The sequence below is a fragment of the Emydura macquarii genome, unplaced genomic scaffold (genome assembly GCF_026122565.2).
Source record: "Emydura macquarii macquarii isolate MOO-44397 ecotype Brisbane River unplaced genomic scaffold, CSIRO-AGI_Emac_v2 contig_2924, whole genome shotgun sequence".
NCBI classification, from domain to species: Eukaryota; Metazoa; Chordata; order Testudines; family Chelidae; genus Emydura; species Emydura macquarii.
Window position 1 is genome coordinate 5,320,314 of NW_027133061.1, and position 22,570 is coordinate 5,342,883.

General features: G+C 54.6%; 1 protein-coding gene across 1 annotated transcript; it reads left to right on the forward strand.

The window, feature by feature from the left end:
- The first annotated feature begins 1,891 nt into the window (after positions 1 to 1,891).
- KCNJ9 (potassium inwardly rectifying channel subfamily J member 9) lies at positions 1,892 to 21,901 on the forward strand. Its single transcript, XM_067569666.1, has 4 exons — positions 1,892 to 2,016; positions 9,496 to 10,474; positions 21,108 to 21,404; positions 21,761 to 21,901. Exons 2-4 carry the CDS (start codon positions 9,541 to 9,543, stop codon positions 21,778 to 21,780), a joined length of 1,251 nt encoding a protein of 416 aa, XP_067425767.1. The 5' UTR covers positions 1,892 to 2,016; positions 9,496 to 9,540; the 3' UTR covers positions 21,781 to 21,901.
- The last annotated feature ends 669 nt before the right edge of the window (positions 21,902 to 22,570 follow it).

Consider the following 22,570-nt stretch of genomic DNA (forward strand, 5'->3'; position numbering starts at 1 on the left):
TCTAGTGGGCAGGACCCTGGGTGGGGACTCAGGACACCTGGGGTCTATTTCTGGCTCCACCACGGCCCTGGTGGGTGACCGTGGGTGTCTGTTTCCTCTCCCACCCTGGGTGTCTCTGATCTATTTAGCCTGGAAGCTCTTTGGGGGCTTGGACCATCTCTCTCTGTGCAGCGCCTGGCACAATGGGGGTCTGACTTCAGATGACAGAAACACATGGGCACATGCCAGCCTGCCTCTCACGGAGCCCCCGACGCTTTCCTCCCTGTCACCTTGGCCTGGCGCTGAGGAGATGTTTATAGAAACCGGGCCAGAAGGAAGATGATATTGGGGTTGGTGTTGACCAGGAAGGGCGCCCATCCCCTCTCACCAGGTGGGAGTTAAGAGGCTCCCACCGTCCCATGCTCGCAGATAACTCCGCTTCCTGCCCTGCTCTCCCAAATCCACAGGTGCTTTAGCAAACTGTTAGTTCAATGGGAGAGCCCTCCCCTTGCCAACCCCCAAATTGCACTGTCCTCGCCTTGGGAGCACGCCTCTAACCCCGCAGCTATGGCCAACATCTGCCCAGCCTTCCCTGGAACCACCCCAAAGGGCCCAGCCTCTAGCATTTTGCCTTCATCTCTATATATAGCTGCTGCTGGAATGAGAGGCTGCGTAGCAAATGCTGTGTGAAGAGAGCAGCACAAAGAGAGTTTTATAAATAGTCACTGCTCCTGTAGGAGGGTGTGGAGAATGCACAGCCTATACAGAGGAAAGCAAGCTTTGGAAATAGTGGGAATATGGGGATCCGTGTGTGTGTGTGTGTGTGGAAAGACAGACAGAGAAACTGAGGGACACACTGGAGATACAGAAGGTCATTTTTAGAAACACTTTCATACACTTGACTTTGTAGAAAGAGGCATAGAGGAACTTGGGAAATGGACACAGAAAATTGGGTTGGATGGAGGCATAAGGAGAGAAATTACGGATAGATGGAAGGTTATAGAAAGAGATGCTGGAGATAGATAGATAGATAGATAGATAGATAGATAGATAGATGATGCATGGAAGGATGGATGGATAGATAGAGGAGGTGTATGGGGATAGATTCATGGATGGATAGAGGAGGAGGGATATAGGCTTGGGTACATGGATGGATGGAGGGATGGATGGATGGATGGATGGAGGAGGTGTATGGGGATGGAGGAGGTGTATGGGGATAGAGGGATGGCTGGGTGGATGGAGGAGGTGTATGGGGATGGATGGCTGGATGGAGGGATGGATGGATGGAGGAAGGGGCGGGGGATGGATGGATGGATGGAGGGATGGATGGCAGGCTGTCAGGATGGATGGATGGAGGAGGTGTATGGGGATGGATGGAGGGATGGATGGATGGATGGAGGAGGTGTATGGGGTAGAGGGATGGCTGGGTGGATGGAGGAGGTGTATGGGGATGGATGGCTGGATGGCAGGATGGAGGGATGGATGGATGGAGGAAGGGTATGTGGAGGGATGGATGGCAGTCTGTCAGGATGGATGGATGGAGGAGGTGTATGGGGATGGATGGATGGAGGGATGGATGGATGGATGGAGGAGGTGTATGGGGTAGAGGCATGGCTGGGTGGAAGGAGGCCAGGGCAGCCGGTGTATGGGTTCGGACAGCCCGTCTGTCAGTCTCTGGCTCCGTGGCTGCAGCAATTTCTCCCGGGCTCGGACGCGGTTCTGCCCGGGGCTCTGCGGCGGGGCTCGGGGGCGCGGCGGGCCCTAGCGGGCCGGAGATCCCGGGCCGGGGGTGGGGGGGGGGGGAGCGGAGCATTCGGCAGCCCAGCCCAGTTCAGGGAGGTCCGGAGCGGTTGCCGTGGCAACGGCCGGGAAGCGGGGGTGCCTGGGAAGGGGAGGACACACACACACACACACGCACAGACACACACACACACACACACACACGCAGACTGGCGGCTCCGGCTGCAGCTGCGGCTGGATTCGGGAGGCGCCGGGCGCTCCCGGGCTGGCTGCGCTGCGGGGCCATGGGCGGCCGCGGTAAGTGATCAGCACCGCGGGGACGGACAGCTCCGTGCACCGCCGGCTGGGGCTGCGGGGGAGGGGCCCGATCCCGCCGCGCGGCCCTTCGCCCTCCCCGCGCCGGCGTCCTCGGGCGCTGCTGGGGCTGGGGTCCCCCCGGGGGGGCGAGCCACGGCCCCAAGCGCGGGTCCCCCGTGGCCACCTCCCCTCCCCCCTCTGGCCCCAGGGCTCTGCTCACGGTTGGGGGTCAGGGCTGAGCTGCGGGGGACGGAGGGGGGCGAAGAGCCCTGGGGATGGGGGGGGGTCTGCAGTGAAATCAGTGGGGAGGATTGGTTCGTTGTTCAAACGCGCCGCCCGCCCCCCTTCCCCCGGTCCCGGCTGGCCCCGACTTGAAGGGTCACCCGGCGGATTGGGCAGCCGCGGCTGGGCCGGACTCGGACTCCGGATTCGGTCGCTGCCGTTTACACCGGCGGGTGTGAAACTCGAACACGGTGGCATTTTGCCGCCCCCCCCCCCCCCCCGTGCTGGGGTAAGCGGCGGCGCAAGAGGGGGCAATGGAGGGCCAGCTTCCGCCCTTCCCCTCCCCCCCATCTAGTGACACTCTGATCTGGATCCCAACTTTGGAGTCCATGGGGGGGGGGGATTTAATCCCCCCCACCCCCCGGAGGCTCGGGGAGAGGATCCAGGAGGGCGCTCAGGGCTAGGCAGTGGGATTGGCAGAAGCACCGGCCAGGATCCCCCCGCCTCCATCAGGCAGAGGTGCCCAAGGACATAGCTGTCAGATCACCCTGGGGAGGAGTGGGGGGGGGGGGGGGGAGAGCCGCGGAGTTATGGCTTCGCATGGCTCCAGCTGGGCGGTGACGGAGGGTGGGCGGTAGGAGGTCATTCCAGACGGTGCCAGCGTCCCTCTGGGTCGATCTGCCTGCAGGGTTTGTCTGAGAGCCCCAGGCCTGTCGAGGGGCAGGATTGCCCACCGGTGAGGGCGCTAGCCTGGCCTGCGGGCGTCCTGGCTTCAGGTCCCCCCCCCTCTGCCACAGACTTCCCGTGTGACCTTGGGTAAGTCTCGGTGCCTCAGTTTCCCAGCTGTGATAGCCATGCCCTGCCTGGGGCTGGGGTGGGTAATGAGGCTAAATACATTAGAGATTGTGAGGTGCCCAGATACTTGGGTGACAAGGGCCAGCTAAGTACCAGCCAGCTCGTAGGAACCCGATGATGAGGTATTTGGCCTTTGCTGAGTGCTCTCTGGGCAGGCAATTGAAGCTTTCTGCCTCTCACAGGCCCAACATACAGTGGGAGGATTTGCTGTTGCAGATCCCAGCCTGATGATGCAGAGTAGAGCTCCTGGGACCAAGTGGAGGAGGAAAGTGCCCAGGCCTCAGGTTTGGTGTGGCTGGGATGGGGTAAAAAGCTCATCTCTGAAATTCCCTGATCCTGGCACAGCCTTTCTGCCCGGCTGGTCCCTCGCTCCAGTGATCTGGAGCAGCCTGGGGGCTGCTCTAATATATGCTGGCTGCACACAGCTCAGATCAGCATCGTGCAGGAGCATCCCAGTCATGCCCCATTTCTGTTGCTACGCTAACAGCAGGGAAGGGGAATATCAGAGCCCCTTTATTAGCTCTACACCACCCTTACCCTGGAGTGATCTGAGCCAGTGAAGATGGCCTGAGGGTGGTCAGATTCTACTAGCCACAGAGAGGGTGAAACAACCAGCCCACATGGGAGTATCCAGCCCTGGGAGCATAGACCCAACCCTGATAAAGTGCCGAGGATGGCAGGAGACTCCCACAACACAGTGCAGTGAGGTCTAGTGCTGTCACTCACAGGTAGTTATGTCTTCAGTCCCTTAAGTACCCCTAAATTACCCAGATCCTTTTCTCAAACTGTAGAACACAGAAGCAGCCGTGGGGCAGTGCTGGGCCTGGCATGGGGGTCAGGAGGCCTGGGTTCTATTCCCTGCTGTTCTTGAGCAAGTGACTTCTCTCTGCCTCAGTCTTTCCCTGCTGTGAAATGGGGACAATGGCACTTTATCTGTAACACTGCAATGCCTAGCGTCCCTAACTGAGATCAGGGCTGCAATGTGCCAGGCACTGCGCAGAGTGAGACGTGGTTCCTGCCCCAAAGGGCTTGTAACTGAAAGAGACAAGGGCGTGGTGAAAGGAAGGGTCCCCATGTAACAGATGGGAAACCGAGGCACAGAGGGATCATGTGACTCTCCCAAGGTCGCACAGGGTGTCCATATCAGAGCTGGGAGCTATACCCTAAACCACCCTCCTTTACCAAGTGCCTTGAGAGCGACAGATGTAAAGAGCTAAGGATTATATGATTCGGAAATTTCTGAGGCAGTTCCCTGTGCCCGGATGGCTGCTTCCGAATGGATGATTAGGAATAACGACTCCCTGAAATGGAAGTCCTGGTCCAAAGCCTCTTGAAATCCACAGAGAAACTGCAGGGTAACCCCATGCGGTCAGCTTTCCAAGGGTCAGCACCTACAAGGAGTCCCCAATACCTGGCATGCTGAACGCCTTGGATGATCTCCCTTCTATCCTGCACTTTCCTTCATAACAAGTCATGGACGTCTGAACGCCCGTCGGGCAGCTCTGCCGTTTTTCTTTCATTACCCAGGAGACTTTGCTCCTTCTGGGTCAACTGACCCTGTACTGGGCAGAAAAAGCCCCCCAACTTCCTGAGGTCAAAGGGTGGGGCGGTGCCTCCTGGCTTTGTGGGGTAATAGCAGGCCCTGCTCCGGCAGTCAGGTCTGTGCACACAGGGGGTGTCCCCCTGTCCCCATGGAGCTCCGTACTGGAGCATGGATCCCATTGCAGGATTGGGGCCTGGAGTTGTAGCTCAGAGTCCCTCACTAGGGTTGACTCATCCTGCCCTTCTTTCCTAGCCAGTAGCTAGATAAACTGACTCATCCCAGGCAGGCTAATCAGAGCCTTTTCCTGTAAGGCATCAGCCTCCCCACTCCTGTTTGCTGCACGGCCTGAGCATTAAAGATCCCCACGGGTGCGTCACAGTCAAAACCCTGAGCGCCCCCTGCCCGTCATTTTCAAACCGGGGGCTGTCATCAGCATCCCAGGAGGGGAGGTGGAACCAAGACACCAGAGAGGGGAAGCCGTCATAGGGCGAGTCAAGGACAGAAGCAGGAATAGAACTCAGGCCTGCTCATTACCGGGGCACTGATCTGGAACAAGTGAAACTTACCGGGCCATTGTCCTGTGTCTCCCCAGTGGGTAGCCCATTACTGCTACTAGCTGGGAGCGTTGCTCCTTTAGCTCATGTGATAAGGGGCAATGATGCTGGGGTGGCAATTTCAGAAGTGCCTGGTGGTGGCCCAGCTCTGCTCCATTAAATTACGAGTAAAACTCCCCCTGGCTGCAGAGAGAGCGGCAGGGAGCCAGCACTACGTGCTGTTGAAAACTCCCCCCTTAGAGTGAAAGGTCCCGGGTTCTAGTGCCTCCCAAGGGTGTGTAGGAGAGTCCTTGCTCAAGGGCTTATGTCTTTCTCTGTGGCCAATTTGTCAGTTTCCCTGGCAGCTGTCTATTCCCCTTCCCATGGGGCTGGGTCCTGGGCTGCCTCTGTGTACAGTACAGAGAAGGGCTGTGCTACTCTCCAGGAATGTGTTGTAAAATCTTATCATCGCTACCATCATTGGTTCAGAGCCCATGGGTAAAATCGCCAGAAGCCTCTCTGGCAGACGCTGCTTCCCAAACGCCAACCCCCAGAAAAAGACACAAGGGGGGGGGGGAGTGAATGATATTTATACAACACAGCAAACCTCAAACATCCCTAGGGAAAGTCCCATCAGAGGTCTAGAGTTGGGCTGGAGGGCTTGAGCCACAGAGCTGGGCATGAGATCAGTCACCAGCACGTTTCATGGGACCCAGATTGGTTGAGTTCTTTATTTTGTGAGATTTGGGGAAGCTGAGCTTTTTCCCCCTGGAAGCCTGTAAAAATAGTGACAGGGTGTTTGTGCTAAAAAAGTTCATGCTCACAAGTAAGGGTGTACGTGTTTGGGTGTGTGTGTGTGTATACATATCTTGTGTGTGTTTGTGCTATTGTCTGAGTACATGTATGCCTGAATGCTCACTGTGTGTGGTGTGTTTATTGTGAGTTTGTGTGGGCATTTTTTGTCTTTCTTTGTATGTGTCTGTTTATTTTTGTTTGTGTATGTTTTGCTTATATGTGTGTGTTTTGTTTTTGTGTGGTGTGTGTGGTGTGTCTGTGAGTGTGTGTGTCCTAGAGGTAGCAAAGTCTACTGTATTTAGGACAGGGTTGAATATTTTACCCGTGGGTAAACTGAGGCACTGAGTAGTTGTGAGCAGTAGCATGCCAGACTTAGCTCTGGCCCTGAGATACTTGCACGACGCCAAGAGCGGGTGAGTGTCTGAGCCAGGAGCAGGGACCAGCACAGTGCTACGGGCTGCCTCCCTGCTGAAGGCACCATCTATTGGATGAGAGGCCCTGGCTACACTGGGACACAGACCCTGACACTAGGGGGTGCTGTCCGCAGTGGGAGTTGCAGGTCTCAGCACCTCAAAGGGCCACCCCTTAAAAGATCTCATTGCCCTAGGGCTTTGCAGATGGTTTGCCTGCTCAGATTCCTCTTTGTTGCCCCTGCCACCTCTGAATTTCAAATGGAGAAGTTACCTCTCAACGTTTTCCTGCCAGCTATCCAGCTTTCCAGCAGCGTTGCTGTGTGCTGTTTTGCAGCTTCCGCAGCACTCCCCAGAGATGGCTACATGTCCGTGCTGGGCAAATTGTTCTAGCTGTTACTCTGTGTGTCTAAACCAACTCTTTCTCGCTGTGTGTCTAATGGAACCTGCACTTGGCAGAGTTCTGCTGGCTTTGTCAGGACCTGAGCTGCTTTAGAAATGTTACCAGGTGTTATTTAGGCTGAGCCAGTAGCAGCCACGGTGGTTTTTCACGATGGAATTGGCTGCATGTAATCAATTCTGTGAAAACCCAGTGGCAGGAACTGCCTGAAGAAATGACCCAGGGCGATATGTAATATGTAGGGACAGACATGCTGAGGCAGCGGCACGGCACCTAGTTGCTTTTGTTGTATAAGAAGCACAAATTGCCCCGTTATCTTAATATGCAAAGTCAATATTTATTTCCAAGCTTCTCCAGCTGCCTCAGCTGGACTGTCCTAGTTCTGAAAAGCATGGACTGAGAATTCAATGCTATGGGCCCGAGCTGAGTTCGCTGCGCTACAGAGTGTGCTGGGGAACCTGTGACCATCCCCTTTCCACATCCCGGCAGGGGGTGCTGCTGTGAATCAGGTGCAGTGGCAGAGCAGGGACAGTCAGGATTGAGATGCATGAATGGACAGCCCGGAACAGGCATAGTGAGGGGGCCGCGGCTCAGGATTGAGGGGCATCGGCAGAGCTGTGCGAGTGGGTAGCTCAGGGCTGGAAAAGCAGTGAGGGCTGCGGGTCAGGGTTGAGGGGCCCTGAGAGAACTCTGTGTCTATGGAGCTGTATATGGAGTTGGGATTGAGGGGCACTGGCAGAGCTGTTGGGGGGAGCCCAAGGCTGGAATAGCAGGGGTTCTGCAAACCTGGATTTAGGAGCATCAGCAGAGCGTGAGTGGGATCAGCTTCCCCAACCCAGACAAATGTAAGAGCCTTAGGGAAGCTCACGGGCCGCCCCAGAGACCCCTCCAGCTGTGGCCTTGTTAGCTCTCCACTGAAGCAGCTTCGGCATGGTGTGGAGGGGAGACCGCTGGAAAAACTCAGGAACTGCAGGAATTGATGCTGGTGGTACGGTAGGGGACATGCCCCTCTAAGTCCGTGCTTTCCCAGTGCAGTGACAGGGGACGTCGTGCTACAAAGAACAACGTGGGTAGCTCAATAGGGATCCGTTTGTTGCACTCAGCAGCAGTTCAGAGGGGCCAAACCAGGCCTGGGTGTCCCCATTCCTGTGTGTCACTGACAGATGTGGTTATTAAAACTGAAAGGTCTTAATTCTCCCCTGCTCTGCACCCCATGTGGCTAGTGGATAGAGCACCAGACTGACGCTCCGGAGACCTGTGCTTTGTTCCTGGCTCTGCCACTGGCTTGCTGGGTCACCTTGGGCAAGCCACTTGACCTCCTGATAATGATACTGACCTCTTCTGTATAGCATCTGGAGCATCTAGTCGTGGAAAGCACTAAATAAGAACTAGATCTGATTACCACACCTGTGCAAACTGGATGCAAAACATCACCAGCTCGTCAGTGTGTGGGGCAGAAGAGAATCGAGGCCATAGCATTGGAAAACTCTCTCATTCACCGTTCACCATGGATGCGGTTTGGTTGCTTTTCTGCAGTTCAGAGTTGGGGGTGTCGGTTCAGTCCCCAGAGCTTGGCGACGGAGGTTCATGGTTGCAGCTCCATGCATTTGAGCCTCTTGGTGTCATAGTTGCATTCAGGTCCATCTCCACACCACAGAAGCTGTGGTGACAAATGACCCGCTCTTCAGAGTTCTCTAGGGGATGCTGTGCTGCAGAGAGCAGGACACCAGGGGTCCTGGAGACCCTCTCCACCAGCCCTGGAGGAGGTCAGCCCTGCCCCTGTTCGTGCTATCTCTGCTCTGTGGAGAGAGGGCTCTAGTCCCACTCTCTTCAGAAGTGAGGTGGGGTAAGTGGGTAAATGACGCATGCCACTGCCCTGCAGAAACCCAGCAAGGGCGGTGGGGAGGGGCAGGTGGGGACTGCCACTGGCTTCTTCCCTCCCGTCAAGGCTCCGTGCAGCCTCAACCCGGCTAATGTCTCTGCACTTCCCCCTCTCCTCTACTAACACTTCCTCCACCCGAGTGCCATGCACAGTAGGGTGAGTGCTGGCATCCTTTGTTGCACAGAGGCGAGGGGGGAAACTGAGGCATGGGGACTTTGCCCAAGGTCAGGCAGCCAGTCAGTGGCAGAGCCGGGGGCTGGCAGCTCGTAGCCGAGGAACGGTGGTGCAGGGAGATTGGTGCAACTCAGGGAAGGGAGCTGGCATGAAGCCAGGCCCATGGAAGGGGAGTGGAGTTAGGCTGGGGCTCTGCGGGGGAGTATTTTGGGTGGGTAAGAGAAGGCAAGAACAGAATTTGGGAGGGGTTTAGGGAGCTTAGGGGAGTTGGGGGCACCAGGGAGGCAATCAGGAGTTTGGGGTGGTCCTGAGGGGGTTGAGGGGAGTTGGGGCCTCTGGGGGGAAATCAGGGGTTGGGGTTGGGTCTGGGAAGGTTGAGGGGTGTTGGGGGTTACTGGGGGAAAGTCAGGTGTTGGGTTGGGTCTGGGATTGAGGGGCACCAGAGGAGCAATCAGGGCAGGGCTGGGGGGCAGGGCTGGGGGGTTGAGGGGAGTTGGGGTCACTGGAGGATAGTCAAGAATGGATTGAAGAGCTGGAGTACTGTAGTGATGGGTAGAGGGAGCGCTGCAGGTGGGTCTGTAAGCCCTCAGTGCTGTAAGGGTTAAGTGTCTCTCTGGGGCAGGGGCTGCCTCTATTTACCCCCCTTGTCCTGCTTGCCCCCTTAGACTCTAAGGAGCCTGGCCGGGGCAGCTAGTCTCCAGGGTGCTAAGATGGCGAAGGAGAACTCTGGCTTCTCCACCATCCCCGAGACGCCGGTGAATGAGGCGAAGCCCCCCCTCTGCTCCCGCCCATCCAAGGCCCCAGCGTGGCCCCACAGGGCCAATGAGCGCGAGAAGGCCGAGAAGAAGAAGAGGCGCCAGCGGTACGTGGAGAAGGACGGCAAGTGCAACGTGCAGCACGGCAACGTGCGGGAGACGTACCGCTACCTCACGGACATCTTCACCACCCTGGTGGACCTCAAGTGGCGCGTCAGCCTGCTGGTCTTCATCCTGGCCTACGCCATCACCTGGCTCTTCTTCGGCCTCATCTGGTGGTTCATTGCCTATTGCCGTGGTGACCTGGACCACCTGGAGGACCACACCTGGACGCCCTGCGTCAACAACCTCAATGGTTTCGTCTCGGCCTTCCTCTTCTCCATCGAGACCGAGACCACCATCGGCTACGGTCACCGGGTCATTACAGACAAGTGCCCTGAGGGCATCATTCTGCTGCTGCTACAGGCCATCCTGGGCTCCATGGTCAACGCCTTCATGGTGGGCTGCATGTTTGTCAAGATCTCCCAGCCCAACAAGCGGGCCGAGACCCTGGTCTTCTCCTCCCACGCCGTGGTCTCGCTGCGCGACGACCGCCTGTGCCTCATGTTCCGGGTCGGGGACCTGCGCAACTCCCACATCGTGGAGGCCTCCATCCGGGCCAAGCTGATCAAGTCCAAGCAGACGCAGGAGGGGGAATTTATCCCCCTCAACCAGACGGACATCAACGTGGGCTTCGAGACGGGCGACGACCGTCTCTTTCTGGTCTCGCCCCTCATCATCAGCCACGAGATCAACGAACACAGCCCCTTCTGGGAGGTCTCCAAGGAGCAGCTGGAGAAGGACGAGTTTGAGATTGTCGTCATTTTGGAAGGGATGGTGGAGGCCACAGGTAAGGGCTTGTGCCAGGATCACCCTGGGCCAGGTTGGGTTTGGGCCTAACCTCGGCTAATGCTGGTTTGGGGGCAGGATTTACATTGAGTCTGCCCCAGTCTCGCTCTGGATCTAGTCCAGATTTGGACTTAAGACTCCCACTAATTCTTGTTCAGATTTAGGACCCGGTTTAGACTGAGTCCCTTCTAGTCTCACACTAACTTCAGTCTGGGTTTTGGGCCTATCCCAGGCATACACTTTCTCAGCCCAGTTTAGGGACAGGGCTCAGAGTGAGTTCCTCCTAGGCCCAGACTGGCTCCAGTCCAGGTTTTGGGCAGCATTTAGCCTGGGTCTGAACCATGTGGCTGCTCCACACACGCACCTGAACAGTTGCACTGGGTCAGAAATCAGAGAATTTAAATTCCAGCACTTTTGGAGGGGCACATTGTTTCCCACCCCCCAGGCCCTGAGAGCTGGAGAAGTTCTGTGTTTCCCCACCAATTATTGGGGGGGCCTGTGCCCCTGCTTGTCCCCCCTTATGCATACCCCTGGTCAGAACACATCCCTTACTGGTGACAGGGTGTTTTATTCCCAACAGGAATCCAGCCCAAGATTTTTCCCCAGGCTGGGCTCACCTAGGATCCTACCTCAGGACCGCTCAGCCCACACTCTAGGTGCTCTCTCCCCAGACATCCTGCTCCTACTTGCCTTGTATCTGGGTGGGCAGTGCCCCCCTAGCCTTGGTGAGTCAAGAAAGCTCACTTGCCATTCCCCAGCTGCATCCACAATGGGGAGTGTGCCAGCCTGTTACATACCTCCCTTTGCTTGTCTGATTTCCTCTCCTGCGTATGACTCTTTGTGATCCAACGCTGAAAAAGCCTTTGGTTTGCTGATGCTCTGCCATCTCCATCAGCCTCACTCCTGATCTCCCCTGGAGCCTACCTCCTATCTCATTCATGGTCACATCTCATCCATATAGCAATGGCAGCAATAGAGCCACTTAAAGGATAACAACCTACTATTCCTGACAGCTAATGGAATTAGTCCTTTAGCTCAAGAGGTAGAGCGAGGTCTGTGCTGCAGTGGTAAAAACGGGATCCAGGCCACTGGTTCAAAACACTCTGATAAACCCTGGAGGTAGAGGTAAAATGCTTACACAGATGGATCTGTGGGTACTGCCCTGGCTCCAGGGTATGTGATGTGGGTTCAATTCTGGCTCTGCCTCTTACTCCCTGTGATGTTGGGTTGATCACTTCCTCTCCCTGGGCATCTGGTTCCCCATCTGTAAAATGGGAATAATGATCCTTCCTTGTCTATTTACACTGTGAGCTCTTTCGAGCAGGGACTGTCTATCTTTGTATGTCTGTGCAGCGCCTGGCGCAATGGGGCTCTGATCTCAGGGAAGTACTGTTCTGTGCCTGACACAATGGGGGCCAATCTTGGTCTGGGGTTCTGGTCTGTAGGCACTATCTTTATCCAAATAATAATATACTGGGTGCATTTGAATTGCCTCTTAGTTAATTAAAAAAAAAAAAAGGGCAGCTGGAAGAAATAGGAGCCCTAAGAGATCATTAAATAAACAGTAATTCCTGTTTTATTCAATCAATAAGGAATGAATCACCATTACTTTGAAGAGGTAAAATATTCTCCTTTATTCTAAAGCTTCATGTCAAGGACAGGCAATAAACCATCACGCAAATGACATACGCTGGTGGCAGGAACGCATCATTAATTCCCTGTGAATGACCTTGAGCCTTTGTGTAAATTAAATCTGTGCTGCTCAGGGCGACGGAGGCTTTCTGCTCTGAAGAGGGCATTTTTGTGCCTCAATGCTGGTGACACCCTTCAGTGTCATGCACCAGTTCCACTGGCTGCAGATCGATTTAATAAAACACGCTAGCTCTGTAGTGAAGAGGGCCCATTGTGCGGCAGTGGCTGTGTGGTTAAGGCACTGGACAGGGAGTCAGGAGATCTGGATTCAGTTTCTGGGGCTTCGTTTTCAGCTGTGACTAATCGTTTTGAGCGCTGAGCCCCCACAAACTGCAAAACCAGCTCCTTTTACAAGTTCAGGCCCTTCCTCCTCCAGATCACTTGTCCCTTTTGAAAATGTAAGCCCTGGCCTTTCTGCGCCTCAGTTTCCCCATCTGTTACATTTGGGATTATTATTATTTAGAGTAGGGCAGTGCCTAGAAGCCCCACTAAGGTCATGGCACCATCGTGCCGGATCCTGCACAGTCACGTAGCGAGAGGCAGTCCCTGCCCCAAAGAGTTCACAGTTTAGACTGGACGGGCAAAGGGTGGGAAGAGAAACCAAGGCACCAAGAGTGGAAGTGACTTGCCCAAGGTCACACAGCAGGTCAGTGGCAGAGATGGGATTAAAGCCCAGGTCTCCAGGTCAGTGTCCTATCCACTAGACCACACTACCCTTTAAAACGTGGCTAATAATGTTACTCCCCCATGGGCGCTGTGAGGTTACATTCATTAAGGCTTGTGTGGGGCTCAGGGTCTGCCATGATGGGGCCAGATAAGCAGCAGCAGGCAGCACCCCAGGCTTCCCTTTAGCATGTCCATAGCCACAGCATCCGCTAGCGGCTGCATTTCCTGGGCACTCCCGTTCGGGAGTCTCAGTGACGTGGAGTGCGGGGAGCGACACAGAGCGAGCACAGGTTTTATTTTAGTGTCTGTTGGCGCAGTGTAGCATCCGGAAGCAAGCGTTGCAGTAGCCAGCACCATGTGCCCAGCCATCTGCCCACAGACCACGCGGGCGCCACAGAACGCAGTTTGAGAACTGCTGCTCTTAGCATTTCTGCAAGGGGCTCAAAGCCCTTTTCAGACATTCATTAACCCTCACAGAGCTGCTGGGAAGTAGGCGACGCATGGTGATTTGTACAACAGTGGCCCATAGACGCACCAAGAAGTCAGGGCCCCATTGTGCTGGGCACTACACAGACCCTGACCAAGATCAGGACCCCCCTTGCCCCAGGAATTGCACTGACCCCAGCTGAGATCAGGGCCCCCATTTCCCCAGGCATTGCACAGACCCCAGCTGAGATCAGGGCCCAAGATCAGGACCCTATCGGGCCAGGCGATGCACAGTCACATAATGAGATACAGTCAGTGCTTAATTTGTGCCAGGGCTTGTCAGGGCTGAGCCCCGGCACCTCGAGGCCTGGCAGTTCATAGCCCCAGCACCTCTGGGCTTGCCATGTCCGTTATGAAAGTTAAAAAAATGGCTTGAGCCATGGCAGCTCTTTCATTACAAAGTAAGCACTTGATACAGTCCCCGTCTGGGAATGCTCACAGTCTGAATAGACAATGCAGTCACAGGTAATGGTCTCACCAGGATACTGGTGTGGAAACTGAGGCACAGTGAAGGAAAGTGATTTGCCAGAAGGGACTCAGTGAGTCAGTGGGACTAGAATCCAGGTCTCTAAACTCTGACTCAGAGCCCATACCCCTGCTCACCTCTCCCCAGCCACCCAAATGCTGATGTAGACAGCCAGGCAGTGTGTTCTAGTGGACAGAGCCCTGGACAGCAACTCAGGGGATCTGGGATCTTTCCCTGCTTCCTTGGGCAGGTCACTTCACCCCTCTGCCTCAGTTTGCCCAGCTGTGAAAGGGGGATAATGCTCCTGCCCTGCTCTGAGAGCGACTGAGGAAAAGTGCTAGATAAGTGCACTCAGTTGTCTCATTATCATAGTACCAAATCCCAGGCTGTCTGTGGAAATTTCCTGCTGTCACTTCGGCTCAGACGGGAGACGAAGCAATGGCCTCAGCAGAAGCTCAGCCTGACTGTCATGCTCTGGGCAGCACAGAGGCAATTGAGGACAGGCTCCTGCCTCCAGGGGATTCGTTGCAAAAATTCTTCCCCAGGCCCCATCGTCCCAGGGCTCACGGCGTTCCCATTCCTTCTGTCCAGTCCCCCCGGGCATGGGAACAGCAGCTTTTATTTTTAAACATTTTCCTCTCCCCAGCATGTGGCGTTATATAACCCTTCCTTCAAGTGCAACCTTCCTCACCATGGCAACCCAGGGCCATGTCACCGGCGGAGAATGCCGCCTGTTGGCTGGCTCAGAGCGAGTGTGGGAGCAGGTCAATAGCGGATGCATCCCCTAGGGGGAGAGCCACGATAGAGGGGTTGACTTGGGGATCAGTCCCTGACTTCTTCAGCCTGGTGATTCTTCGGGTAAGACTACAGCTGCGGCAGGAGAACAGAGGCAGTGAGAGAAGCAGTGCGGGCTAATGGGTTGGCCCTTGCCCTTCCCTGGAACCGAGGGGACAGGCGCTCTGCCACACACCTGATGTGTGACCTTGTGCAGGCCTGTGCCTGTCAGTCCCCTTCCTGTCCTGTGTCTGTCTTGTCTGGCTGCAGTAGGGCAGGGACTGCCTCTCGTTATGTGGATGGAGAGCACCTGGCCCGCCTCGGATGCTGCAGTAATGTTAAATAATAATAATGACAACGCTCCTCCAAAATTGTCCCTGAAGCTTCTGCTCAAAACAGATTGCATCATTACCCCCGCATTGACAGACTGGGAAACTGAGGCACAGAGGAGGGAAGGGGTTTGTCCAAGGTCGCACAGTACCAAGCTGGGAGCAAAACCCAGATCCTTGGAGTCCCGGGTCTCTGCTCCATCCAATGGCCTCTGTGCTCCTCGCTCACCGAAATGAGTGAAACCGAGGGTTGTCTTTGTGGGCTCCAGCTGGATGAAAGGGGCTGAGTATGTCCATGCAGATGATCATGACTGTTGCATAGCATCGTTTCGCAGCCATTTAACAGCTGCTCCCCAACAGAGTAGGGGCGTCATTTGCTATGGAGCAAGAGGGCAGTTGCTCCCTCAAACTTGGTTTGCACCCCGACATTTCACTGGTCTGGATACTCCATTATGTCTTCCACTCCCCCTGCCCGACTTTGCAAGATATAATAATCACATGTGATGTTCCGTGTGCGGACACAACATTGTCCCACTCCTGAATTTTTCTGAAATGCCACCCCTGCCTCAGCGGTGGTTGCATTTTGTTGGCGGGTGAAGTGACTATCGCATACGTAGAGGGCTGGAGTTTCACACACAGGCACCCAACTCACCAGCTGGGCGCTCCAGTTATTAGTGCTAACAGTTATCCACTGAGGGGAGAAGATCAGTCAGACACACGGCGGCTGGATCCTTTCTGAATGCTCCATTCCCAGGGATTATCCGTCTCTCTGTCAAGACTCTGGTCTGGCCTTTGAAAGCAAACCAGCGGCCTGTATTTTGACCCTTCCCAGTGGTCCATGTCTGCAGGCAGAGGGCAGCCTCTGCTCCAAGTACAAGAGGTCCCAGATGCCGCCATGATGGGTGCATTAGAAGCACTCAGGTAGGCTGGGGGACATAGTTGCAGAAATCAGCGATAAACAAAGGGGGTGCACGGCACATTTTCACCTGTAGGTGGCACTGGTACTTCACTGATGACCCATATGATGCCAGCTCCCTATGGGCCCTGCACCCAATGTAAGCGGGGGCAGGGGTTGTTCCCGCGGTTGGATGGTACGGGCAATGCCCCAGCAGGGTGGGCACGGAGCCCATAAACCGTGGCCACCTGCTGTCATGTGGACTAAGCATGCCACTGATTCCCTGGTCCTCATTTTGGAAGCCGATCCTCTTTTCTTTCCACACACGCCTCTTCCCTCCCTCCCCCCACCTGTGTCGGGGCACCACCCCCCTGGGAATTTCACCCCCTACACCCTGGCTGGACCCCATCAAGCTTTGCCGTGGATCCCGGCGCAGCCTGTGCTCTGTCCGCCAAAAGGGCAGGCCAGGCTCAAGCTCCGAGGGGTTTCAGCATGAATTAGGATCCGTGAATCTTTTATCCAGGCTGAGGCTTAATGCTTCGATTGATCGTGATAATACAAGGCTAATCCCTCTGGATGGCTGGAATGAATGGGCGTGTAAGAGGAACGGATGGCAGCGCCGGGTCATGCCAGCTAGCTGATTACATGGTGTGCACACTACTACGAAACCGCCAGCTCCAAACAGCCCCTCTCCCCATTCCCCTCTTTCAGACTCTTTCACTATCACCCTCTCATTTACTCTCTCTTCTCCCACTTACTTTTCCACTCCTTTTGCTTAATTTCACTTTCGCCCTTTCACTCTCTTTCTCCGCTTCCTCTCTCATTCTGCTTTCGGCCTCTTTCACGATCACCCCTCCCCTTGTCTCACTTGTTTCTCAGTCATTCTCTTTCCATTCTAGCAGGAAGGATGTTGATATATTGGAGAGGACTCAGAGACAAGCCAAGAGAATGACTGAGGGATTAGAAAACCTGCCTTGTAGTGGCAGGAGCTCAATCTATTCATTTGAACAACGACAAGGTTCAGGGGTGACTTGATCACGGTCTATAAGTACATAAACATTTAATAATGGGCTCTTCAATCTAGCAGACAAAGGGCTAACAAGATGCAGTGGCTGGAAGTTGAAGCTAGATACATTCAGACTGGAAATAAAGTGCACGCTTTTAGTGGTGAGGGTAATTAACCATTAGTACAACGTACCAAGGGCTGTGGTGAAGTCTCCATCACTGGTAATCTTTAAATCAAGGCTGGATGTTTTTGTAATAGATTTACTTTAGTTCAACCAGGAATTAATTCAGGGCAATCTGATGAGTTATACAGGGGCTCAGACAAGATGATCTGATGATCTCTTCTGGCCTTAGAATCTGTGATTCTATAAACCTTTTCTCTCTTCCTAAAGCTTTTATCACAAACCCAAACCCAGTCCCAGGTTCTCCACAAACCTCTCCAAGGGCTTGTCTACACAGGAAAGCATTATCAGTTATACCACTGCAGTTAGACCAGTACGCCTCCCCATGTGGACGCTCAGCACTCCAGTTCAAGAGTGGTGATTGTTTGGTTTAATCTTTAAACCTCTCCCCAAGTGACATAAGATAAACCAAAAAAGACTCCCCTTATACTGAGACAAGTGTCCATCTGAGGGTTATACTGATAGAACTATAGCAATTTAAATTCACCCCTTCGTTTTCCCCCTGCAGGCAAATTCCTCTACACTAGAGGTTATATCTTAAGTAAATTGATTGTCAGTTAACTCAAGATAATGAACCCATTTGCACAGGCTGGTCTGGACTCTCCCCGCGTGCTTGTTCCAGGGAGCAGATGTTTTGTGATAAATCCCAGAGCCAGACAGTCTGAGTCCTGCTGTGGGGAGTTGAGCTGAAACGTCGCAGATCCTGATAGATTGGGTTCTGTTCTATTCTGTCCTACTTCGAATCCTACCCACATCATCGTAGTATCTAGGGGTTGGACTTTTAAAGGTATTTAGGTGCCTAAAGATGCAGAAAGGTGCCCAATCCCCCGAGGGTGGGACATTATATTGGTGTACAGGTGCTTACGTCGGTGTAGCTATTCCCACACAATATGCTGGACTGGTATAATAATTAATACCTAGCTTTTATTATAGCACTTTTCATCTTTAGATCATAAGGCACTTTTACACCACTCTAAGGCCAGGTCTCTCCTACAGACTTCGGCCAGCCCAGGTGATCCCTGACCAGCAAAGCTGGGCTGGTAGAAGTCTGTAGTGTAAACGCAGCTAGACCCGCAAATCTGAACTTTTACTGCTGTATCTTGTTCTCGGTGGTGCAGTGGCCTCCACACGAGAAGCGCTTTGCGTGTGTCATATGTTGGTGTTCCTACAGCGAGTCCAGTGTAGACACAGCCTAAATGTGTTGTATGTGGGTCAAAAAACCCCACACCTAGGGGTAGCCAGTTTGGGTTGGATGTGTTCCTGGAGGTTTCGTTTCATCACATGATGTAATCTTTAATTAAAGATTCATCTTCATTCCTGGAGACTCCGGGACAATCCAGGAGGGCTGACAAGCCCACAGACACATCCCCATGCAACGTTTTTATCCCAAGACAAAAACTGTGTAGGGCGGGCCTGAGAGCTGGTCTGTGTTTCGTTGGCAATGAGTGAAGCTGGAGGCAGGTTAAGTTGAACAAGTGGCAACGTATTAAATCCTGTGCGCTGCTGTACCCCTGTGGCTGAGTTGCTTCCAGCCGAACGCCACCAGTGCCCTGTTCCTCTGGTACCCCCTCAGTTATAGCCCCTTCAAGGAACATGGGCCATTTCCACTGACCAGGTTACAGTCTGCCCGTGAAAATTAATCCAGAATAAGGTGGGGCGTGAAAATGGATTGACTCCTCCAGATTAACTCCATAGGTGAACGAGGTTACGTCTTCACTGTCAAAAACGGCGTGGTTCTTGCAGTGAGATAACGAAGGTACGTTAGCTCTCTTGCTGTGTAGCTCTAGCGGAGACAAGGCTCTGTAGCTTTTTCTGCAATGGAGCAAGGTGGGTCAACATTTTAGGCCACCCTCCTCCCTCCTCAATCAGGTCTGAGCTCCCTGAGTTATGGCAAAAACTCCAGAGCCTTGACACCCGCACGATTTCCCAGCAAGATTGCTGTGGCAAGAGAAAAACTCTGCAGTGAAGACACAGCCAGAGTTCAGTGATTGCCAATTAACATGTGTTAACTGAACCAGTTGTAAATAGCAATGGGGATACTCCCCACACCTCCTGGCCCTCGTTCGCCCCAGGATTGTCCTCTCCTTGTCCCTCGGCCCAGCTGCTCGTATTCTCTGAGGCTGCCCTGACCTCTGCTGGCCCGCTCTGACAAAGACACACCGGAGGGACCATTGCTTGGGTGCAGCACTCAATGCAACGCCAAGGGAACAGAACTGAAACTGGTGATGGTTTTCGTGCAGCGCATGATTAGCCTGTGGAACTCATTGCCACAGGGTATCCCTGCAGTGAAAAGCTTACTAGACTCAGTAAAGGAGCAGGCAGCTCTAGGAACCTGTCTGTCTACAACCAGTTGCAGGCAAATAGAGACCCGGACCTTTGTGCCCATGCGCTACGTGTTAGGTTCATGGAGGAGCTTTGCTTTTACCCCTTCTGCTGTAATGCCCAGAATAATTACTAGACTGTCCTCAGCTTTGCTTTCTATCATTAGCTGTTATAGTTGGAGTAGGGGGTTTTATGGGTCGCTGTAGTCCGAAGGGCAGCCAGTCATCAACAGGAATCCTTACCCGGTGTCACTCTACTTTGGGTCTCAGTGGCCTGGGTTCTTAGCTGTTAACTAGTGGTGCCTCTCCCTGACTGTTTGCAGTAGCCGGGAACCCGACCTCACCTCGCAATGTGGTTTCAACTAGTCCCAACCCAGGATTTACTCCTGTGACTAGCCTGACAAGGTGTACATGTGCTCTTCTGACATCTCCAGAGCAGATGCGACAAGGCCCACTTTATTTACAAGGGGAAATAGAGAGGAAGCCTGTAAAGGGAAGGGGAAGGGATTTGGCGTGGGTACCTCGGTAACACCAGACAGCCCAGGGTGGATATTCCTGGAGGCACCAGTCTAGTTTATTCCGCACTAGGAGGCTCTGCCATGCGGACGAACCCACATGCTTTGATGAGTCGCTGCAGGCCTGAAGGTGCATGAGGGCAGCGAGGGGATGAGGGGCCAGTTCGCCCAGGGGGGCCAACCTCTCTGCAGCAGCAACCGCTGTTACTCGCAGTGGGAAAAGTCCCCACGGCATTGGGGCCCTCCTCAGTGTTTCTAAGTCCAGTTGGTCTCTGCCAGAGGAGTTTAGCACACTCCTTTCAGAGCAAAATAGGCAACACCGCAGGCGGAGGGAGAGTCAGGGGGTCACCCGTGCTCCCCTCAGGCGGGGAGACAGTCAAGGGGTCGCCCGTGCTCACTCCGGCAGAGCTGTCCTCCTCTCAGCCCCCCTCTGATCAGCTGAGTCATTCGTCCATCCCCCAGGGTTTGGCCAGTCGCAAGGCTCAGCACGCTTGGCGTGGGGTGCACACTGCATCCTCCCCGTCTCTCATCTACCCAGCAGCAAGCCTGGCTCCCTTTCTCGCCAGACCCATGAACTCAGGTTACACGGCACTGCTGGGGGATTTTCCTTTGCAGGGCAGCAGTCGCACAAGGGTTTAAACCTCAGGGCTGAGGAAATCTGGGCAGCCTGGCTATTATTATTTATAGTCAGGTAACAGGTGGAGGCCTCAGCGGAGCTCAAGGCCCCATTGCGCCAGGTGCTGCACAGATGCACAGCGAGAGACAGCCCCTGCCCCAGCTGAGATTGGGCCCGTCGTGCAGGGTGCTGCACAGACAGACAGCGAGAGACGGTGTCTGCCCCAGCTGAGATCAGAGCCCCGTTGGATCAGTGGCTGCACAGACTGACTGAGTGGTGATCCCTGCCCTGAAGAACTTAGGGTTAGATGGTCAAAGGCGTTGAACTGCACCTTTAGGCACCTAAATACCTCTGTAAACCTGCATCTTGGGCTATGTCTACACTGCAATGGAAACCCTGTGGCTGGCCCGTGCCGGCTGACTCAGCCTTGGGCTGTGAGGCTGTTTCACTGCAGTGTGATGTTCGCAGCATCTCAGAGCCCAGGCTCCACAGCCCCGCAGCCCGAGGCCAGCCCTGGGTGTCTAGTTTCAGTGCAGACATACCCTCAAAGCCTAAATGGACACAGGGGAGGAGGGGAAACTGAGGCACGGAGAGGGGAAGTGTCTTGCCCAAGATCGTCCAGTAGCTCAGAGTTGCATCCTAGACACACGCCCTCCCCATTACCAGTGCTGTGCTTTATTTCCCTAGGGATGACCTGCCAGGCCCGGAGCTCCTACCTGGTGGACGAGGTGCTATGGGGACATCGGTTCATGTCAGTGCTGAGCTTGGAGGATGGTTTCTACGAGGTGGACTACAACAGCTTTCACCAGACCTTCGAGGTGCCCACGCCCAGCTGCAGCGCCAAGGAACTGGCCGACGCCACGGCCCGCATGGACGCCCACCTCTACTGGTCCATCCCCAGCCGGCTGGACGAGAAGGTGGAGGAAGGGACAGACAAAGAAGCAGGGGACAAGGAGAGGAACGGCAGCTTGGCCAACCCGGAGAGTGAGTCCAACGTGTAACGGGACGGCGCAGAGGTGGGGAGCCGGAGCCGGCCAAGGACAAAGCGTTCGGGCACGGAACCGATGCTTGGGGGATGGCCGAGGGACGAGGAAGGATGCTCATGAAGCGACAGGTGTTTGGGAAGGAGGGATGGAAGGGGTGATAGCTGGCGAAGGAGGTAGAGAGACGAGTGAATCCGGAGACAGATGGATGGCAGAGGGTGGCCAGTGATTTGGGTCTATGAAACAGGGTAAAATGGGTGGTGGCAGCAACTCTGCAGATACATGGGAGCTGGGTGCAAGCGAGGGGTGACTGTGCGGGTAACATCAGATATTTATAAACATCTGTATATTTTATAGCTGTACAGATAAATGAATGAGGCCCGCTCCGCCAAGGAGCAGGAGGAGGATTTTTATAGCGGTGACGTGAATTGCCTAGATGCATGGGACGGCGTGTCAGCCGGGAGCAAGCGGGTGGGCTGGAAGGATGGAGCAAAGAACGAGACGGCTGAGCGAACGGGACGACAGAAGAGGCGTAGCTGTCCACGGCGCACAGGAGATGCCTGCCCGGGATGAAGCTTTGGAAGAATGGTCCAGCAGAAAGACGACGATGCAAGCAGAAGTGTGTGGGGCTATGGGTAGCGGCTCGCTGAGAGCGTGGAGGAGAGGCCAGGGACTGGATGCACGGACGCACATAGCTGGAGAGAGAGAGGGGGAATGTCAAGGAGATGAATAGCTAGATGAGCTGGAGGAAGGACAAGCAGTGCTCAGCCTGGCTTTGTGCTGGGTAACTCAGCAGACTGAAGGATTTATCCAAAGATCGAAATCATGGACGGGAGGGGGAGACGGCTAAAAAGGGAATGACGAATGAGGGAGAACTGCAGCAAAGACCAGGATCAGCTACGAGCAGCATGATGTTGGGTGACTTGCAGAGCATCCCCAGGGCCCTGTCCTCCCCCGCCACTCAGACACGCTAGCACCCCCGGAGCCCCCAGGCTTGCGGTCTCTCTCTCGCTTTCTTTTAATAAAAAAGGTTTTGAACTGGATGTGCCGTCTCTGCTCTGCCTTCAGACCTTTGGGCCAGACCCTTGCTGGTGTAAATCAGCGTTGCACCGTTATCTGCTATATTACAGCAGGGCTGAGGGATCCCTCCTGAGCTCAGGTACCCAT

Coding starts and splice junctions, on each gene's coding strand:
- KCNJ9 (XM_067569666.1), top strand. CDS start 9,541: ATGGCGAAGGAGAACTCTGGCTTCTCCACCATCCCCGAGACGCCGGTG. Junction 10,475..21,107: donor AGGGATGGTGGAGGCCACAG/GTAAGGGCTTGT, acceptor TTATTTCCCTAG/GGATGACCTGCCAGGCCCGG. Junction 21,405..21,760: donor CAGCTTGGCCAACCCGGAGA/GTGAGTCCAACG, acceptor TATATTTTATAG/CTGTACAGATAAATGAATGA.